The 19,927-nt window shown below is 41.9% G+C and overlaps 1 protein-coding gene across 4 annotated transcripts in view; it reads left to right on the top strand.

Annotated features, from left to right (window-relative positions):
• Window positions 1-19,927, top strand: part of birc6 (baculoviral IAP repeat containing 6) — a 71,772-nt gene that overhangs the window by 35,103 nt on the left and 16,742 nt on the right. For all 4 annotated transcript variants that reach the window (XM_079458394.1, XM_079458393.1, XM_079458392.1 and 1 more), the window contains exons 61-65: window positions 1,716-1,912; window positions 2,100-2,400; window positions 3,107-3,324; window positions 4,579-4,743; window positions 4,817-4,982. In XM_079458394.1, coding sequence (XP_079314520.1) covers window positions 1,716-1,912; window positions 2,100-2,400; window positions 3,107-3,324; window positions 4,579-4,743; window positions 4,817-4,982 — 1,047 coding nt within the window. The remainder of the gene's footprint in view (window positions 1-1,715; window positions 1,913-2,099; window positions 2,401-3,106; window positions 3,325-4,578; window positions 4,744-4,816; window positions 4,983-19,927) is intronic.

The following is a 19,927-nucleotide window of genomic DNA, read 5'->3' as shown; positions in this document are numbered from 1 at the left end:
ACCCAGCACAGTGCTCGATCTCACATCGAAACTGTGACACTAGTGTCCTAACCTGGCGCAACAAGTGATTAGGTTAAAAAAAGGCCTCAAATATTGTAAAAGTAATAATTTTACTTTAGACAGAGAAGGAAAATTATGCAGTTGTATTGGCTCTGCAGTGTGGCATAGATAGAAATAGGCCGTCAAATGAAGGTGTGTCATATACAGTTTGGTGTTGTTCTACTGCGTTATGACACGCCACATGCGTTTAGTTTAGAACCGTGTAACAGTACTTCACTTTCAGTGTACAGAGATGACTGTACACTGGAGAATTAATGCATCACGACTCTTTGCGAGTTATTCAGCCTTCAAACTTTGACATCTGGGTACGAAGCTTTGACGCTGTTCATTTTCCTTCTGCTCTGGACAGAATGTTTGGTTTTTCGTTATAGCCTGAGCAGACTGTGTTGTTTGTTTGTTTGGCTCTGTATGCAGTCTTGCATCAGCCAATGTTTGATGGCTCCTGTAGAGTCTGGCATCAGTAAGAATCTTTAACTTTAGACGGATCCACCCTGACCCCCTCTGGCAAATTGGCTGCCTTCGCTTGTCGTACCCTGAGAAATTCTGTTTTTTTCCACATGCACTTTCTCAATCCTAACCCCTCTGTCAAGAAGCTGATGGGATGCTCGCTAACCTAGGGATATTTTTTTTTTCTCTGCCTGGAGTCTGTTCATATCTCAGTGGAGGACGTTTATGCATGATGTTCCATGCACAGGTGGTGTTCTGTTCTTCCTGCTTGTTACTGTGATGTGATTGGCCCGAGTGCAATAAGTTTGGTCCTTATAGTTTTCATCCTTTGTTTGATCGGCCCTTAAGACCTGCAGGTGTGCCACAAAATCAATATCAAACCCATTCTTCTGCACTCAACAAAGCATGCAAACAAAGCTCCATTGTTTATCTCTGTGGTAAGAGTTTTTAGCTGCAGAGTTTCTCATCCATCCTCTGTATCCTTGAATCTCTACATCAGTCACAGGAAGATCTTGGATCTCATCCCTAAAGCTAAGCCTCTGATGTGAACCCAAATACAGAACTGAAATAACAACAGTAGTTTAAAAGAACAGAAGAATGTCTTTCACTCGCCCCTAGAGCTTAAATCCACAAACAGTCTGCAAACACTTATTCTTTCTCGGTCTCACCATTTTCTTTGTCTTGTTGAGTTTCTCAGAGACAGCACTGAGCAGGAAGATGATATTTTGGGAGACTGGCAAGAAATGTCTTGCAGTGTGTCAGAGTTTGACACATTGAAATGGATCACAATGATCTTAATTGTATCCCACTCACTGTGACATCTTATTGATTGAAAATTTCTCTCTGCATAAGTATATTTATAAAGGAAAAGAAAGTATTGATAAAGCGGGTTTGTATTTGTTAGTGCTGTTTTATTACTGTGACGACATTCACAAACATTTAACAGACAATATTTCCCACGGCACCTTCACTTTTTCCCATAAATCTCAGTGAAGGAAAAACTTGATTTATGAGAATTATCTGATTTACGAGAACAGATATGAGCTGTAGTGCATTACTGCCCAATTGGACATCGTAGTTTATGATGTGTACATTTGAGAACATTTTATTTACAGCTAGGTGTTTTGAGACTTTATTGGCGGCAGATTGCGCTTCTTTTCTGGGACTAATTTCTGTTCTGTTTTACTGTTCTGTCTCGTTTCTTGTAGATCACTGTGAGATACTGAGTGGGTGTCCAGATGAGGAACCAATGACTCCGGGTGAGGAGGCTTTGGATGCCGCTGTAGATGACAGCCTACTGGAGACCAACCCCATTCAGTCACCCCTGCAGGTGTTTGCAGGTATGGGTGGCCTGGCACTTATCGCTGAAAGACTTCCCATGCTGTATCCAGATGTAATCCAGCAGGTCAGTATATCACTTAAAACACACAAAACATCTCTCTTGCTCTCTGTATTAGATCGTGTTCCACCACAGTTTTGCGCTCCGAGCATTCTGCTTCATGAGCTATACTTTGGTCCTGTGATCGCAGGCTCAGCATTTCTCTTGGTTTTTGTATACTCTTGAGTCTGATCGTCCGGATCGTTCTGTACAGGTCAGCGCCCCCGTAGTGCCGTCCACCGCGCAGGAGAAGCCCAAGGACAGCGACCAGTTTGAGTGGGTCACCATCGAGCAGTCTGGGGAACTCGTTTACGAGGCGCCTGAGACTATCGCTGCTGAGCCCCCACCCATCAAATCCTCGGTTCAGACCATGTCGCCCATTCCGGCCCATTCACTGGCGGCGTTTGGCCTGTTCTTGCGGCTGCCAGGATACGCGGAGGTTCTGCTGAAGGAGAGGAAGCATGCACAGTGTCTTCTCAGACTGGTATTGGGGGTCACGGACGACGGCGAGGGAAGTAAGTAACACAAATTGTGGAAGAATTATGTATTCCACAATTAATTGACTTCAATTTATTTTGTCTTCTTATTTTTATTTTTTTTAACTCGCCATTCATATTAAGCAGGCTCTCGCTTGTGAAGAGTCACATCTAAGTTCCCCCTCAAGCTAATTCTAGCTCTGTCAAACCCCATCTCCGCCACCTTATACTGTGTTATCATATTTCAGACAAAATCTAAAGCATCAATTTGAGCAATCCCACAATTCCCTGCAATATATTTACTGAAATTTTCCTCTAAATCAAGGAAAATGTTGATGACAAATATACTTTATTTGGGACTGTAGATTGTTAATAGAAATGTGTTCTCTGTAATTGAGAAACAGTTGAACATCAAACTCCTCTAATGGCTTTCATGATATTTATGCCTTGCAGGCAAATCCACATCTCCCCTGCAAGAAGCATTGATTTGATTTCTGCATGGTTGGTTCATTGATTCGTGTAATTGAGCTTTGATTGGCTAAAACTGTGTATTTCTGTGAATCTGGACTGTTGGTTGGTCAGTTGAATGCCTGACATTGATTATCTTGTTGGTTAAGATTATTGGTTAACTTTGCATGTTGGCCACATCGTTTGTCCGAAACCAAACTTTGGATCTTTGACTCTCAAGTGCTATGCAATATAAAATTTCCTCTCCTATTTGCTTAATCTGTATCTCTTTCTCAAGGTCACATCCTGCAGTCTCCCTCGGCTAATGTTCTACCCACGTTGCCTTTCCACGTCCTCCGGTCCTTGTTCAGTTCCACTCCGCTCACCACAGACGACGGGCTGTTATTGAGACGCATGGCTCTTGAGATCGGTGCCATCCACCTCATCCTGGCTTGTCTGTCTGCCCTCAGCCACCACGCTCCCAGAGTGCCCAGTGGCAGCGCCAACTCCAGCGAGGTCAGAGAACACCCTTACAATTCTTTTACCTGTTCTAGATTGTGGATGTTTGGTTGAAATCAAAGCGATGACATTTACCATTCCTACCTGAAGTACTGTGGCTGCGGTCTCTTTTTGTAATAATATAAGGAGGTCATGGTACCAGCCATGGTGCCTGCTATTGAAATGAATGGGAACGCTAATAGATGGAGGTTTCCAGGTATTAGAGACCTCTTGGGTTCTGTTCGTTTGTGAGCTATTGTGCAGAGGAGAGGAAAAGACACTCCTGTAAAGACCTTAATGGAGATGTTTTTGTCTCTCATTGTGTGGCATGCCATTTTATTAATGACCCTGGTAGTCGCTCTATATAGAGTGCTGAATGACTCTTTATTCAGACCCCTTAACTTAATGAGGGCGGGTGTTTGTGTGTGCAGTGAGAACGAACGCTCATCCAGGTGTAGTACTACATTACAGGGGAAGATGTAGAGGAGCTGGGCGGCTCTTTTATTCATTATGTGGTTACGAGGAGGCTCTTTTGGCTGAAATGAAGGTCTCTTCTTAAAGGACAACTGCGGCATAATCATAATGAGAAAATAATGAAAAAAACGACCATCATCAGGCCCTTGATACCGCAGCGAGCGGCTTTCATAAAAATCAATATTCAGCTGGTCAGCCCTCACAGACTGGTTTCATTATTAAAATCAATGTTTTAAATTTAAGTGTTTAAGATAAAAGTGCGTTAAGGGTGCTCTGCGCTGTGCTTTGTGTTTGTGTGGATTTATAGTTTGGTAGGGGTTGGGTTCAGGGATGGGGATTTGAACGGGCGCCAGTGGCTTGTCAGACCCATAATGAGCGTCCTTGGGGCAGCAGAAGTATTGGCAGGGCAAATATTAAACCCAATTCCTCTCAGCCGGAGAAGAGAACTGCAGTCAACACATATTTATTCTGCTTTCTCTCTCTTCTTCTACAGAATTTCTCTCATTCTTTGTTCTTCCATGGCTGTAATGTAGCAGTGCCTTTATTAAAACCAAATTAGTTTGTCTTTAGTGCTGAATTAATAGCTGACATCAGAGCTGTGGCGTAGTTAACGTCACATTTAAGGTCCGATGCTGGCAGTTTCGAAAATGGCTTGCAGCTTTTCCCCATTCCCTCTTCTAATCCTGTGTCCCTTCTATGTCTAAGTTATGTAACTATGCAAGAGCCCAAACGCAATGGTGGGCCGAAAATGACTATGCAAACCTCACGGTTGTGTGTATATGTGTGTTTGACTTCCAGCAACAGGTCTCCAGCGGGCATGTCGGTGGTACCACAGAGGAGCAGCAGCTGTACTGGGCTAAAGGAACAGGCTTTGGAACAGGCTCCACAGCATCAGGCTGGGATGTAGAGCAGGCTCTGACCAAACAGCGTCTGGAGGAGGAGCATGTCACCTGTCTCTTACAGGTTGGTGTGTTTGGTTTGTGTATGGAGCCATGGCTTAGATGTAGATGTCTAATGCTTTGTCTATGTTTGACAGGTTTTGGCGAGCTACATCAACCCATCAGGATGCGTGGGTTCAGGCGAGTCCCTCTCTGGAGAGGTCAGAGGTCACAGCAGCTCCCTGCTGCCGTCTGTCCTTCAGGAACTGCTCAGCCAATCCTGTCTCATCCCTGCCATGTCATCGTATTTACGCAACGACTCAGGTAGGCATGGTTGTTACATCTATGTGTGCATCACATAGACTTGTGCTCTGTTCTCATTCTATCGTTCTGCTGTTTTTAAAAGGAAACTGTTAAAGATGATCTGCAATTATTTTTGTTTATGTTTGTGTGGGAGAGAAACATGCGTTTCAATAAGCGACACCTATTATGTGCTTTGTTGTGTATGGAGACACCAGGTGGAGCCCCATCCACTTCTGAGTAACCTCCATCTCGCTCTCTCTCTCTCTCACTTCTCATCCTCTCGATCAGGACTTTGTTCTCGTATTTGCATTGGCATTGATATAGTTAGACCCTAACTAAATTTGGGTCCGCATTCACATTCCCGTATAGTTGATAAATAACAGTAACTTTTTTTAAATACAAATCATAGGTACAAAAGGTTATAATAAAATGATATATGATTGACTGTGCCGGTCACATTTTTTGTTGTAATAGTTTTTGTTTTTAGAAATGAAGGTACAAAAATGTGGTGTCTTTATATAATCACGTAATACTATTATATATGCATACACCACTGAAAATCATTTACACATTATTTACTTTTTTTCCCACTTTTTAGAGAAATAGTAGACCTATCAAAACCATTTTGTGGTCCTATCCTGGGAAGCCTTCAAACTGTATTGAAGGAATTTCCAATGATGCTGGACTCTTATTGGCTAATTTTCATTCATTTTTCCAATCCAAGTCATAATTTCCTCCATTGAAACATAAACCTTGAAATTAATAAGATTTTTAAGAGCACGAGAAACATTTTTATTAAATCATCCTAAACGTTGGACCGGTAATGTACATTAATTGTGAAAAGGTTGTGTTGAAGTAGCGTAGTACAAATTAGAGAGTGTCTGAAGTGCAGTGTCAACATGTTACAAAATACAGAATATGAATTATCAAAAGGGCTGAATGTCTTTGTACTTATGTATTTATATCTTCTTGTTTTATGAACATTTAGGATTACGTTGTAAGAAGTTTGTTAGTTTGGGGCTTTGTTATCTGGGTGAAAGACGGAAATAACTTCTGCTTGGTTAAAGTTAATTATATTTCGCTGCCTAGCCGAGTTAAGATAATGTCCTGTCTGTTATGAGCCATGAACAAACACAGTTTTTTTATTAGTTCCAGACAGCTGAGTGTATTGTGTTTGCACTCCCTCATAGTGTTTTGAGTGTGTGCGCGCCGTGAATGTTTATTTCTCTTCGGCTTAATTAAATAAGCGCCGATAAAATGATGAGTGTAGTAATTAGCCTCAGATATCTGCTGGAGGTTTAACCCGACATTGGCGATGTGTGTGTCTTAAATCAACCACACACACATTCTCATCTCACACAGCCTGCAGGGGGAGCTCCTTTGGTCAATCCGAAGAGAACCAACAGAGTAATTAAAAGATGGCGAGGGAGATGTGCGCCTGGTGTTAAGGAGACGTGCTTTGTGGCATGATATCCTGTCTCCGTGGCACTGAAACAGGAAATGAACGTCTCGGCTCACCCCTGCTGTAATAACGGGCCATCTAGCTGATGAACAGGAGGGAGAAGAGACTAGAGGAGATGGACTACTGCTTCCAAAAAGCATTAAGAAACAGCCAAGGGGCAGATTACATGGAGTACAAGATTACAGCAGAGAGCTCAGTGTGTGTTTCTGAATGTGGGCGGTAGTGCTGGAAATCTGTCAGGGACCTGGCGATACAATGCAATATTAATATCTGGGTCATGATATGGTAATTTAAATTATTTTAAATGAATTTAAAACTGTCTTGTGACGGTAAGGCTTCAACACAACACAGCGTCACCTCTGGATTTTGATTGGATGTTCGATGCCCCCCAATTCTGATAAACTTCCGTTTGTGGGTGCATGTTCTGTATTAGTGAATGAAAAAGCCTAGTTGAAAGTTAATTATACATTTTCCAAACAATTTAAAGGTATGGTTTTTATATTGCGTTTCTTACACAGTATTAAATGTGCATTATGTAACTTTTACCTATATATTCTGTTTGGAACGTTAAATTGCAGGTTACTTGATCTAGTTATCTTGAAATGGATTGAAGTAAAGTCATTCTGACATTTTTAAATAAAATGTGTAAATTATAAAGGATTTTAAAGGTCCAGTGTGTATTTTTGGGAAGATCTATTGATAGAAATGCGATATAATATACACAGCTATGCCTTCAGAAGTGTATAAAGAGCTTACACAATGAAGCGTTATGTTTTTATTACCATTGAATGAGCTATTTCTATCGTAGAGCCGTCGCAGTGTTTCGAAAGGGATGGGGAGGGGTGGAGTGAGTGTTTGGTTGCACTTGAACTCTTTTTTTGTACTCATCAGAAAAAGAAATAAACCAAAAAGACTTAAAAACTGCCATTAATAGCAGCTATGTAAAAATCACTTTCTCAGAAAAACTAGCCTAGACCTTGCTTTGCATCGTTTTGGCTTTTTTAACAATTTATCAATAATGCAGTTAAATGGCAACAAACGAAAAAACTTTACATTTCTAACTTGTTTGCAAGGTGTGCAACAGTATTTCATTATTTTAACTTTTTCTTCACGACCGTAAGAAAAAGCAAAGGACCTACATTTATCTTTACTACATATAATTATAATAACAGATATTTTTCAGTGGCCAATTTAATGACACATTTGGTGCCTTGAGTTCATTTTGGACCCTGGCTGAAAGGCTTAAATGTTGCGTGTGTAAATCAAGGACGTGTGTGGGGTTTAGTCATTAAGTGGTGCAAGTTTTGTGTTTTGTATGAGTGTAAACAACAATTAGCCCTCAGTTCATTCTTTCTGTCGTCTTCCTCAATGGCCAGGTGTGTTTGATTAGGGTTCGATCTTAACTCTACAGGACACCGCTCCTCCAGGAGCCGAGTCGACTAGCCCTGCGCTAGACTTTTAAGACATTTAGTAGCTTTTGTTTTCATTCACATTTTAATTGTTCATTTGTCAAAATTGACAGACGAAGGTTTCATTTAATACACCAACATTTTCCTTACTCCCTCCACTCCTATCTCCAAATAATCTCACTGTGACGGGCAGAATCGGTCAAGTCTCTGTGTTAAGTGTTGTGTCTCTGTTGACACATTGCTCTGTGATAAGCAAAAATGCTTTTACCATTCATGTCTTTAACTGCTGCGTCACATGAAATGCAATCATCAGTGGAAACATTGACCACGGGACACACACATATCTACCGCATTACGCCAAAAAATACTGCTGTGTTTAGGACTTGAACGTGCGTGAGGAGGTCGTGTCCATGCTGTTTTTAATCTAAAATGTTCGAGATGAGAGTTTACACTGATCTGAGAGCTGGAGTGGTGGGTTTACACTGATACGAGAGTTTACATTGATCTGAGAGCTGGAGTGGTGGGTTTACATAAACACGGGTGAATGGTGGGGATTTGTGTTTGATGATAAGCCCTGCAGGTACACGCTGATTTACAGCACAGGCCTTTATTACAGCAGTGCCCTGTGGCTTTGGAATTTATTGAGGGACCTGAGACTAAGCATAAAGCCCTGCTAACATTTCCGCAGGCTGTTTTTTTGGAGCATATTTTAGCATGACATATCGTATCAACACACTCACTGATAGAGCGCAAACATGAAATCTATTTCTAACGAAAAATCTGTTGCATGTGCACACTTTCGGTGAGATTTTTGATCGTTTAAGTGTGTGTGATGTGTTTAGAATGCCTTCTGAAGCCTCATTCTCATGCATGACTCCGCTCCCATAAGCCTTGTCTACTTCTTTTTATCACGTGTGACAGCAAACGGACCTCTGTGTTCTAGAAAGGCTTAAAAACACCATCACTGCTGGAATGAAGGAGAGAACTCAAGTGACCATCAGTCACACCTCGTTCCTTTACCCCTTTTGGTTTCTGTTGTTGTAGCCTACTCCAGTTGTTTGTTTCATCTGCCTCTCCTTTCAGTTTGCAGAGATGTGTACACACACCTAGATGTGTCACATGCAGACTTGCAGGGCAGCAAAAACATTATTGGTCCTAAACCATTCATTCTATAAATGAGGTACATAGCACTCAAATACTACAACAAAACAACAGACATCCTAGTTTTAAACAAATGTTTTCACACTCACAATCATTTGACTAACATCATTCACCAGACGGCTGATAGAATATCATTTTATTTAAGAGATTCCCTATGACACAGTACATCTAGAATGTAATCGACGATACAAAGGTTTTTCATTTTCACAGAAATGCCCTTTTATTCAAAAACACACATTCGTATGTTTATCGTCCCTCTGACAGGCAGAAAAAAGGAAGAATTGTAATGAAAAAGAGTAGTGTGTCCACAGATCCAGATGTTTAGGACCATTATCTCTCCGTCTCATTCTTATATTTGAATACAAAAATATTTCATACTTAAAATGTTCCGTTCTTCCATTGTGTTGCACACTTCTTTCTATTGGTGGATGAGTTGTCCTGTTTGCCAGGAGCCATTCCATTGGCCTATGAAACTGTGTTTGTCCAATAGAAACTTTCTGTGTATGTGTGTCCTTGTAGATAAAGACAGGCAGTGCTTAATGTATTTCCCGTTTCTGGGGAAGCGCAATGTCCCGTCCCCCATGACCACCACTTCCTGTAAGTTTCTGAAACTGTCGTTTCTGAAATCATCGTCCACAGTTGTGTATTTGTGTTGTATAGTCCCCTCTCAGAACGTTACACATTAATATATTCCAACCTTCCGAGTTGTTTAGCATCGGGTTCAGAGGTCAAAAGAAGCATCAGTCTCCCCATCCACAGCGGCCCAGTGTCATCTTCCAAGTTCCTGTCTGTCATACATTGACCCCTCTGTCATACCTCTGTCCCACCGCGCGCCTCCACCGCGTGATCCTACTCACAGGGTGGTGTAGATGTAAACAAACACGATGACGAAGAGGTTCAGGAAGGTGCCGATGATCCCCAGCAGGGCCAAGATGGACTCCTCTCGCTCCTCTTTACCCTCTTGCTCCCGAACCTCCTCTATACTGACAGTGGTCCTCCCCATTATGACCACACACCTCTGTCTCCAGGGTGCTTATCTGTGGAGAAATGAGATGTGAAAAACATGAAGAGACTCGTTGGATAAGACTTGTGTCTGTTCCGTCCACCTCTACGTTCCAAAGCCCAGATCAAGCGCTAAACCGTTCGCTCGAGAGTTTCCTCTCTCCCGGCTGTGTGTTTGGAGTAATGAACACAAAAGAGGATGTCTCCCCCCTTTGTGATGGATTCCCCCCTCAGAAAATGATATTTCCCTGCGGAGCCGCTACAACGGGGCGACTCTCGGCATGATTTACTGTTCGTTTTAAGCCTTCTCACTTGCTGTTCGCCTCTGCCAAGCACACTAAATGATTTCTCTCTTCTCACCCCCTCTTCCACGCACAACGCTGTCTTTCAAACGACATGCATGTTTCCTTAGGCGCACACACACACTCTTAAAGGGGTTTTACTTGGGTATCGCATTCATTGGATCACATACAAGCATGCATGTCCTTGCTTCTGAGAAACAAGAACAGCTATAAGCAGCTTGGGGCCAAACGTGAAGCTCGACTCTAGAAAGGAACGTATGGTAAACATCGGAGGATGAGCTCCGTAAAGTAGGTAGACAGACGGCGATAAAAATACAGGATTGTTGGAAAGAACGAAAGACAGAAATGGTCAAATACAGCAAAATAAACAGGGATGGCTTACCCTATGGCGTGGGAGATCTGGGGGAAGATCCAGCATGCTGTGGGCTCATCACAAGAGAGGCATATCTGGGCTGGCGGCAACATGAGGGCCAGCTGGCCAAACGTCCGACGTTCCGAGAGTGTAAAGAGGACAAAAAAGAAATGGAGAGGTGAAGAGAAAGAGAAATAAAGAGTAGGTCTACAACGGCATCTCTTTGAGCCGTGTGCGTTACGCAGACAACAATCTCAGTCCCCAACGTCCCTCCCCTTCTCTCGCTCTCTTTCGCGCGTTTGTTCGTTCTCTCTCTCCTCTGGCTTGCACTTGTTCTTTCTGTGTCAGTATTCCAGCTTCCTTATGTATCACCAGCCCGTAAAAGCCTCTCCTTTTGTTCCACGCTCATTCAGTCCTCTTTCAGCCGTTGTTTATTTTTCATTCTCTGCTTGAACGCATCACACCTTCCATTAAAGGGGGCTTGGAGAAATCCGCTCTCTTTCTTTCTCACTCTCTTCTTTGACCAAAAGCCCCCTTTTGGAAATTACTCTCCGCTTCTGTTTCCCCTCCTTCCTCACGTCCCCTCCCTCTTTCTCTCCCCCCCACACACGCTGGCTGTCACACACTCTGGTTCTCTCCAGTGACTCTTGTCTATCCTGACCCTCTTAGCGTTTGAGGCTCCACAGCATTTCTAACAAACACTCACCCCCCACCCTACCGCTCCTTCTCCTTTTTGTTCTCTTCTATCCGTGGGTGTGGAAGCGGTACAGATGCGGCTGAACAGCTCCGGTTTGAGGCTGGCGACGAGAGTGTCGACCTGCGGTACACACGCTTCCCACCTTGCCGTTCTCTGTCCGTAGCCGATGGCAACCATGTGGTTATAGGTCCCGTCTCGGAGCCTGAGAGCAGCGTGCATTGCATAACCAAACAGAGCGGCTGGTAACCGCGGAAACAGAGGGAGCGAGGAAGATCGGGAGGGTGGGCGGTGAGGCGGCTCACATGTCAAATGTCTTTATTGCCAGGAACAACGTAGAGCTACAGAGAGAGATGTGAAGGATCTATGTGGAGGGTGAAAGTTTCTTGGGGAGGAAGATGAGGTCGATGGGGGAAATGGTGGCAAAATTAACATCTAACTGACATCTGAATTCAGGAATCACACAATGTCTTGACAGTGAAAAGCATCTGCATAATGAACATCCAGCGCTGATTTTAAATATTTTTTAACCATTTTACCATTTTAATTGAGTGTGATTGTCAAGAAAGGGCCTGAGTTAATGTGTCAAGGAAGAGGTGACGTTGAACTTGAACCTACACGCTCCACATCAGCACCAAATGTCAATGTTTCTTCACTAACTACAGTTTACAGCTTTTTCTTTAAATTACTCAAACTTCAGAACTACGCAGGTTTTACGTAAAAAATTATTTCATGGGATTATTTTTTATAACGTTCACCTTTTGCCCTGGACTTTTGTCAGAAAACATTTGTCTTTATAACTAGCTTTTAATCCTGACATTTATTTTTTAAACTTAAGTGGCATTTTAGTTCCCATAATCCTTGTCTGCACTCCAAACTCAAGCTTCCATGAACACTGTGTGTGTGTGTGTCCCAATACACTGACTCACTCTGACCCCTGAGGAATATGATTCTTGTTTCCTTGCTCACCGTTAGTGCTCACGATGAACATAAAATACACGCGAGATCCCCTCCTCATCCTTTCGTGCATCTGACCGTTTCTTTTCCACTGCTTTTTATGCTTCTCCCGCCTGCTCTCGGCCCTTTTCTGGTCTTCTGTCCAGTGGAGTGTGTTAATAAACTATCTACCTCATTGTCCGCATTAACATTTTATTGGAGGGGGGCAGAACAGTGCCTGTTTACACTCCTTCCCTGCCACATCCAGTCCGATGAAATCATTAATCAGTATTATGTGCCACATAAATACGTTGGTTTACTTCCAGCACCCTTTGAACAAAAGCAGAGCCAGATCTTGGTTATTTACCGTTTCAATCTGAAATAATCCTGACCTCCAGGTGAATGCACAGTTACAGGATGTCAATAAAAGGTCTTTAGGTGTCAAAGTTGAAGAGAAGAAACGTACTTAATAGGAAGTAGTTGTAGGATAGGACATAGTTGTAGGTTATCTGTAGGATTTTACAGTCAACATGGAGCCTTGGAAATTCTCACTTCTGAATCAGTTTTTTTATGAAATGTGAGGGTCTATTTCAGGTTAACTTTAGAGTTTTGGTCTCTTATTTATTTGTGTGTTGCGCGTGTGTGTTGACCGTTATATTGGCTTTTAGCATGTACCTTTGGGGAAAAAAAAGAGGACAAGAAATCCTCTTGCAAAGTGCGCATTCAATTTATAATACGCAAAAATTGTATATTGATCAGTTTGACAGTCACACCAACGCGACCATTCAGAAAAACTTTTCACACTGGCGGTTAAAATAGTTGCAAATGCGACCATGAGGTCGCAGTCTAGAGCCCTATTTTACACTCTCAATCACCTACCGGTCTAGTTGCTTACTACTGCATGTCTTTCTCTGACATCTGATCAAGAGTCAGCCTGAATTGAAGAGTCTAGCCAGCCGTTGCCCTTTTACCCCAATTAACTTTAACTTTGTTATGCGAGTCTGACAGAATGCCTCATCATTCCCCCAATAATTAGTATCGGCACATTTCAGTCACCATAATGTGCGGAAATTATCGTGAAGGCCAATTAAATGAAATAATCATGTGGGTGAATTCCTTCGGTCCCTGGTTCCCAGCGCCGTGCCAGAAAATTTCAAACGAATCGCACTCACCCCGCCGGGTAAGAAGCCATGAAGAAATGTGCAGGATTTTTTCCCTCCGCTCTAAGTGGAGTTCCTTGTCAGTAAGCCGTTGTTTATGTTCATTTATTTGTTTGTAATTTTCTCTCTCTGGAGCTGTGGATCATATAATCATCAGGCTGACAGCCGGTGGTGGGCGATTATGGAGCGATCTCATTACTGTACGTGTGTGTGACCGTAATATAATGACAGTGCGAGGAGAGGAGCGTATGCTGACTCCTGGATCTGCTTTTGTGTTCTGATATTGATCCTTTATTAGCATTTGATTTAAATTGCTTGAGACTTTTCTGCTCTGTGATGTGCCTGGAGTGAGAGCTTTAACCTAAACTTTACAAAGAATGTTGACGATTCTGCATTTTGGGAGTATGTATTTTTGAAACACTCTTCTATTTGAACAAAATAATAAATATATAAAAAATTTACCAATTTTTACCTACCTTTTCTTAGCACAAGATATATTTTGAAGAATTTAGGAAAACATACAGTTCTGGGGCAACTTTGACTACCATTTTTGACTACCCAAGAAATCTCAGTTGCTAACATTCTTCTAAATATCTTTCTTTGTGTTTAACAGAACATGGAAATGTATACAGGTTTGGAACAACTTAAGAGGAAGTAAATCAAACCTGTATGAGTTTCTTCTGCAGAACACAAAATTTATTTTGAATAAATGTTGTTGACCGAAAGGCGATGGCATACATTCACTTGCATTGGTTTTGTGTCCATACAATAGAAGTCAATGGCAGCCACCGCTTTTTGGTTATCAACCTTCTTCAAAAAAATGATTGTGTGTTCTGCAGAAGAAAGACTTTTATTCAGGTTTGAAATTACTAGAGGTTGAGTAAATGCCGACAGAATTTTCATTTTGGGGTGAACTATCCCTTTAAACTATTGGACGAGACCGATACAGATTATTGCCTAATATATTGGTGCATCTTTAATAGTCGTTTTTTCATACTATAGCGGTCAGTGGTACTCCAGAACTGTAAGGTTGTCAACAAACATTCTTTCAAATATCTTTTTTGTGTTCAAAAGAACAAAGAAATGTAAACAGGTTTGGGTGAGGGTGAGTACATGATTTTCATTTTCACTATCCCTATTACAAAGCCAAAAGTGATTGTGTATTATTTTAATTTGTGCAGTTGAAGTTTGAAATGTCACTGCATGCCAGTCTTTAGTTTTGCATAGGCTTTTCGATATGTACATACGGGGGCATTTGAAAAACTGCATTTGGTTGTATAATGCTGACCTTGAGCAAGGTTCTGCTGAGACTCACAGAAATGGACAGTGGTGAAATGGGTCAGCCCTGACAAGCTTTTCAAACCTGCCGCAACATCCGGCAAGATGTGTCCGCACTCCCTCCATCAAACGGAAAAAATGAAAAGAGTGAGTGATGGCCTGGAAACCCTCTAAGGAATGTGTGTGAACTCATCCGATATAAGTTCATGTTTTTGCTTTTTTTACTTGAAATTTCCACTGCTATCATCCAAGAAGTTTGAACTTTAAAGGGATAGTTCACCCAAAATTTTTAATTCTGTCATGAATAAAGCACACACCCCAAGTTGTTCAAAACCTGTATTTTTTCCCTAAATTCTTCAAAATATTTTTTTGTGTTTAAAAGGACAAATAATATACACAATAATTACCATAGAAGTCAATGGTGCCTCAAAAAATCTCAGGTGCTAAAATTCATCCAAATATCTTTCAACAGAATTTTCTTTCCATTTACACTCTTTCGAAACAACTTGAGGTTGAGTAATTCATGACAGAATTATTTTTTGGTGAACTATCCCTTTATGAGGAGAGTTTGTGTACTGGGTTCATCTCTTCTTCTCATTAAGATGTTTGTAGTGTAGGTGTGTGCAGTGGTAACATTGTCTTTGTTTGTTTCTTAGCTGTAATGTATTAATATATTGCATTAAGCTCATTTGAACAGGTGCCCTTTGTGAAGTTATATTCTTCTCTTTCCGACAGCCAGTGTGCCCACACGAAATGCCAAATGCCAGTCAGAGGGCCTGTCAAAATTAATTATGCCCTCCTGTATGGAGAGAGATTGGTACTCCCTCTTTACCTGGGTGGGGACACAGGAGCTTAATTGGAGGAATCTAAGTGGAGGAGTGTAGAGTAGAATGATGCTCATTAAAATGAAGACGTCACAGAGTGACTGGGTCTCGGGATTATTTTAGCTTTGTTAGTCTTCTGTTGGGTTTGGTGTAAGATCTTGGCTTTAAGGTTTTTTGTGCACAACAGATTTATCATAACAAATATGATTTTATATATATATATATATTTGTACCTATAACATAAAAATAATTGACTGAACGATTAACTGATTGCGTTTTTAATTCACATCAAGTTAAAGACATGGTCTACTCTGACAGAAGTCTATTAAAAGGTGTGCCAGAATATCAATCCACTTGACAAAACCGAAACAGTGTCATTATAGTTCTTAAGAAACTGAATCCCTGTCAGTCGAGAGAAACTCTCTGAATGATTTAGTGGCCTTAAATGTGGCAGAAAAAAAAGAATACGCTTTGTTATCCTTCCGTTAACTGAAGGTTTTATAGCAGCCCGCCGTGGAGAAAAATTACAGCTCTGTGGTGGTCGCCATTGGCTCAATCAAACATCCTCATGCATAAACAGCCACCGCCAGTGAGCTTCCCCCAGCTACAAGACTATTTCTCAGAAAATTACAGCTTATCGCCCAGACACTTGAGAACGCAACTCAACTGTACTTAAACGCCTGGAAGGGTGCCACTTTCTCATGAGGATGTTCTGGCATGCCCACAATTAGATAGTCTGGGCACCAGAGTGTCTGCTTGCTGACTTCTCGTGTTAAAAAAAGTAACTCTGAGGGCCACAAACAGCACCTGAAATCAGGGGATGCGAATCAATAGAGGATTTTGAAGCGAGGGTGTCGGGTTGGAGATGCTCAGGTCTTTTCAGACTAGACTTGTTTGATTGACTGCTTGATCTATAGTAGTGCAACTCAGACATGGCGCTCCTGTGCTTTTGAAACCTTTTGTCTCCATGTTTTCATTATTTTTGTCACCCCTTTTGTTTGTCACTGGGTTTTGTGAATATCTAACTAATAAAAAGTAAAAAAAGGAAGTTTGGGGTTAAGATCAATATGATAAAGAGCTGACTGGAGCCTTTTCAGCAGAACGATTATCTGGGGTGCAACATAGATTCCCACTCATACCGAGTAACATTGACAGAAGAGAGGATTGTGTCTTTCACACAATGCCTTGGCCGTGGGGGAAAGTGGTACCGTACAGACTTCGAATTCTGGGGGCTCTAGGCGGCATCTTGGCATGCGTCAGAGCACTCAGTCAGAGCACTGTTCTTCTATGTATCACTCAGAAGGTAGTTCAACTGTTGGCAGGTCAACCGTGGCCCCTCCCTCCACGTAGGGACTTCCTGTCGATGGCAGGGGGGAAAATGTACCATCCTCACCCGGCCAGGATAGCCCTTTGGGTTTGGCCCGTGAAATGTGGAATTTGAATGTGGCTGGTCTGCCGTCGGCAGTCATACACACTATTCAGAGTGCAGGAGCCCCCAGTACTCGCTCTCTTTATAGCAATAAAATGTGAGTCTTTGAGATGTGGTGCGGGCGGAGTCATGTTGTCCCTTTTCAGTGCTTTCAGGATCTGCTAGATAAAGTTAAATGCTTTCTCTAACATTAAAGTGTATTTAGCATCTATTTTGGCGTGTCATGTAGTAACCATTGTCTTAGAAGCCCTTTGTCTTCACACTTCCGAGCCATTGGAAGGAGTATGGCTCAAGTATCTTTCTCTAAAACTGTGCTGCTCATAGCTTTGGTAACCGCCAAGCGTGTGAGTGATTTACAGGCTTTATCGGTTAGCCCGACTTGTTTGCAATTCGCTCCAGGGCTTACGAAGATCGCGTTCTGTCCTAACCCTGCTTTCGTGCCTAAGGTGGTGGACTCAGCGTATAGGTGCCCGTCAACTGAACTTGCAGCTTTTCACCCTCCGTTCTCTTCCCCGGAGGACTTATTCTGTCTGTTTCGAGCACTTTATATGTATGTAAAGAGGACAGCAGGTTTCAGCTATTGTGACCAGCTATAGGTGTCATGGGTCACTCCAAGGTGAGGGAAGCCGTTATCGCGTCAACGGCTGTCTCATGACATCATGGGCCTTACTCGGGGGAGATTCCGTTGGAGACATTTGCTCTTCGGCAAGTTGGGCCACGCTACACACTCTCGTGCGGCTCTATAAACTAGACGTGTCCAAGCTGTCCTTGGCACACACAGCGTTGGGAGCCGGTGCATCTGTGCCCATTTGAAGGCTATGAGGAATAGTAGGGATATGGGTGCATTCCTGAAGTAGGCTTTATCTCCCACAGTGAAACACTGAGCGAATTTAGAGAAAGAACGATGAGTTTCTTAACGTAAACCTGGGTTATTTTATTACATACTGATGTGATTCACCAGCACTTCACTCCTTGCACAGGAACGGGAAGAAATCTCTCTATAATGACATAGGTGGAGGTCAACCTGACTGATATAAGGGGGACCTGTCTGTTCGAGACAGATGTGGTGTCATAGGAGCTTCCGCAGTTGGTCACGCCCAAACCGATTTCCATAATGAAACACCTCACTCAGTTTTCAAAAAACCCGGGCTTACGTTAAGTAACCAATCGACATACATTGCCATTGCCAAAAGATTACAGTTTTCAGCTAAAACATTTCTGTTGCATGAAATATTAAATGTATATTTTTTATTAAACAGCCTAGTAATCTAGACCAACGTACTTTCAAGCATTCCTAACACTCATCAAATCAGCTGCAGATTTCTTTACAGTGCATGTATCTTGAGATTGGCTCAGTCTCCTGAGTGCGTGTGTGAGATTCTGTGGTCAGGGTTTGTGCCTTAGTCTCAGTGTTGTGTGTGTTAGAGAGATTCAGAAACATGGAAGAGATGCAGCAATGTAATTCTGGTTTTATTCCTCATTCTTTTGCATTATTGATGGAGTTTCTCCGAGCTCTCGCTGCATGTTTTGGCTTTGCTCCACCAGGCCAGATCTCATGCAAAGGATACACACGCATGCATACGCACTCTCTTGCCCTGTGTGATTGCGAAATCATGATTCTTATGTCACTCTCAGTTGTGCTCTGCAAAAGCAGCATTTAAAATCAGACACCTGTCAGGATGATTTAATTCAGTGAAAGTGTGGTCAATTCTTGCTAGCATACACAGAGGTTTATTTCTGGTTCTCCTTCTCGGCGTGTCATAAACAGTTATGCATTCCTACACATTGTAAATAAGCAGATTAAATTTTAACCAGCCCACAAGGCAAGAATGAGTGTGTGTTTCTGAGCTGGAGCTGGTGTGTGCTGTCACGCCTGTCTTCGAGATCTTTGTTGTCATGGTGACGAAGAGTTTCTGCCCCATGCTTGGAGAGCTGTCACGCACACATGGCTCTTAAATTACTTGTGGGTACTGCATGTTTCCTAACAAACAAACAGCATTTGTGAATGGCGGCATGTGAAGGGTCCAAACTATATATTATGCACGTTTTAAATAATCATCGAGGGTTTAAAGATATTAATGCATAATATTGACTACAAGAAAATTAGTTTGTCTGTTAATCTTATTGGTTGAGCAGCCAACACATGACCTGCGTCCACATATTGTTGCTGTCAGGTGGAAACTTTGTATCTAGATTTCTTTTGTCATTTTTTTTGTCTGGCTTTTGCTCATGTTTTCCAATTAAAAGTATTAAAGGGGTAATATGACACGGCTAAAACGGATATTACAGTTTATTTTAGATGTAGTCCAATGTGTATACATAATTTAAGGTTAAAAACGTATTTTCCAAATACCATGCATGCCGTGCACGTTTGTATCTCCTCTTCGCCCTGCCTCTCTGACTTTTTACCAAGCTCATCGCTCTGAAAGGTAAGGTGTGCTATGATTGGCCAGTTATCCAGTGCGTAGTGATTGATCACATTGCAAGCGTGTGACGGACATGTAACACCTCTCGCCATATTTGGAACATCAGGTTCCAAAGCAATTGTACTGACATGTACGTCCACTCTACTTGCATATACATTTGGGCGGTCTTGGTCAAATCATACCATGAACTGGCGTAGATTTGTGTGTGTGGTTATGCGTGGCGTTTCAGGCAGGTCTGGGTGAGCATTCGCTTTTAGATATTACATACATAGAAATTTTGTTCTATGTCTTATACATTCATGGGCAACTTATAACACACCAAAGACACAGAAAAACACATATTTGTACCATGAGACCCCTTTAAAGGGTGCTAATCAATTGTTTACCATTATTTATATTTAATTATTAAAGAACTGTGTTTTTTATTTTTATGGACATGTAAAGTTTCTGCCTGACATATTTTAGTTTTATTTATTTATTTTTCATAATCATTAGTTCCTTTCTTGATTTAAATTTGAGTTAAAATGCATG

Source organism: Barbatula barbatula (genome assembly GCF_947034865.1).
Source record: "Barbatula barbatula genome assembly, chromosome: 6".
NCBI lineage: Eukaryota > Metazoa > Chordata > Actinopteri > Cypriniformes > Nemacheilidae > Barbatula > Barbatula barbatula.
The sequence above is the reverse complement of the archived record's forward strand: the minus strand, read 5'-3'. Positions and strand labels throughout refer to the sequence as shown.